General features: G+C 50.0%; 1 protein-coding gene across 1 annotated transcript in view; it reads right to left on the bottom strand.

Moving 5' to 3' along the window:
- Positions 1 to 102: 102 nt before the first annotated feature.
- The window catches only part of LOC101858759 (filaggrin), a gene marked incomplete at its 5' end in the record, with an annotated part of 6,731 nt that continues 5,374 nt past the window's right edge, over positions 103 to 1,459 (bottom strand). Inside the window, 1 exon segment of the mRNA XM_005111942.3 lies at positions 103 to 1,313. Coding sequence (XP_005111999.1) covers positions 174 to 1,313 — 1,140 coding nt within the window. The 3' untranslated portion in view covers positions 103 to 173.

Raw genomic sequence — 1,459 nt, 5'->3', positions numbered from 1 at the left:
CCGGCCCCTTTCTAAAGGCCTATGACGAGCTACGATCCAAAAGCCCGTATTCTCCCACAAAAATCAACTTTTTCGTGTATGATAGAATAAAAACACACAGTGCTGGAAACGTTATTGTATTGAAACACGTTGATATTACAACATTTTCGAGCCTGGACAAATCTTTGCAACTGTCAAAACATTTCCATTCTGGGCACAATTTTCAATCTCATGAACTGCTTGTCCGAGAGAGGGCGCCACCGACGCCGCAGAAGTCTGCACACCTCGTCTGTACAACGGTCGTAATCCAGGGCTGCCCCTCGGAGGCGTTCGTAAAAGTCACGTGACCACTCTCCGTGTCTTGGCCAATCACATCGCTTGATGAGTGCGTTCTGTCGAACCAACAAGGTGCTGAGATACGGGCTCTCATTGGCTAGGAGAATCAGCGTGGACGTGCTGATCCTCTCCCTTATCACCAGCGTGCGGAGCGAAGGACAACGACGCACGAGGAAGAGGAGAGAGGAGTCACACCGAGACTCGAACCCCCGCGGCCCGTGAACCCGAGGCAAGCGCTCCTGCACGAAGTAGTTGAGAGTTTTGCTGTAGTGTTCCACGATCGACATGACCAGATCGCTGCGCACACGGCTGTAGGGCGTGCGGAGGAAAATACCGTGCACCGGAGCGCGCGGCTGAATGAGTAGACGCGACTTGGTGATTCCAGAAACTTCTAGGTACACCCTCAGCCATGGAGACATTTCTTTGACCAGCTTCCAGGCTTCGTAAGAAACAGGCTCGCACTCACAGGTGTAAGGGTCCTGGAGCAAGTGAAGATGCAGAAGACTCAAGCCGGAGAGCAGCAACAGGACCTCCTCGTTCAGATGTTGGGGGCTGACCGTCAGTTTGAGCAGATTCCTGAACCGGGCAAGGTCTGGAAGGGCCAGGGGAACCTTGGTTACGTTGAGCATCTCCAGGGAGTGAAGACTGTCGCCGAAACAGCTGACGATACCGTCAAAAAGCGCCGACGTCTCCATGACGTCAATAAGCAGCTGGTTCAGTTTGAGATGTTTTAGGTCGCTCATACGACACAACAACTCTTTGATCATCTCCAGGATTTGACCCCCGGTCCCGTGGACCAAAAGACCTTCGTAGCCGCGCGTGGCGCAGGCGAAGGTGAAGTCAAAGGTGTGCAGCAGGGGCATGGCCGAGATCCCGTGGTCTTCTTGGAACTGGAGGAAGGCGGCGAGGATTCGGAGAAACTCGTACAGGTTGAAGTAGTCGGTGATGGGGGTGACCACGATCCTCTTGAAGAAAGAGCCCACTCGACGGAAGCAGAGCTGGGGAGGGGAACAGAACAATATTGTTATTTTATTTCATTTTATTTTTCATTTTTATATGTTGTTATTTTTACTGATCTATTTATTTATTTATTTACTTATGTATTTATTTATTTATTTTTGTATTTGTTTGTTTATTTATTTAT

This window comes from Aplysia californica, unplaced genomic scaffold (genome assembly GCF_000002075.1).
Source record: "Aplysia californica isolate F4 #8 unplaced genomic scaffold, AplCal3.0 scaffold01152, whole genome shotgun sequence".
NCBI classification, from domain to species: Eukaryota; Metazoa; Mollusca; class Gastropoda; order Aplysiida; family Aplysiidae; genus Aplysia; species Aplysia californica.
The sequence above is the reverse complement of the archived record's forward strand: the minus strand, read 5'-3'. Positions and strand labels throughout refer to the sequence as shown.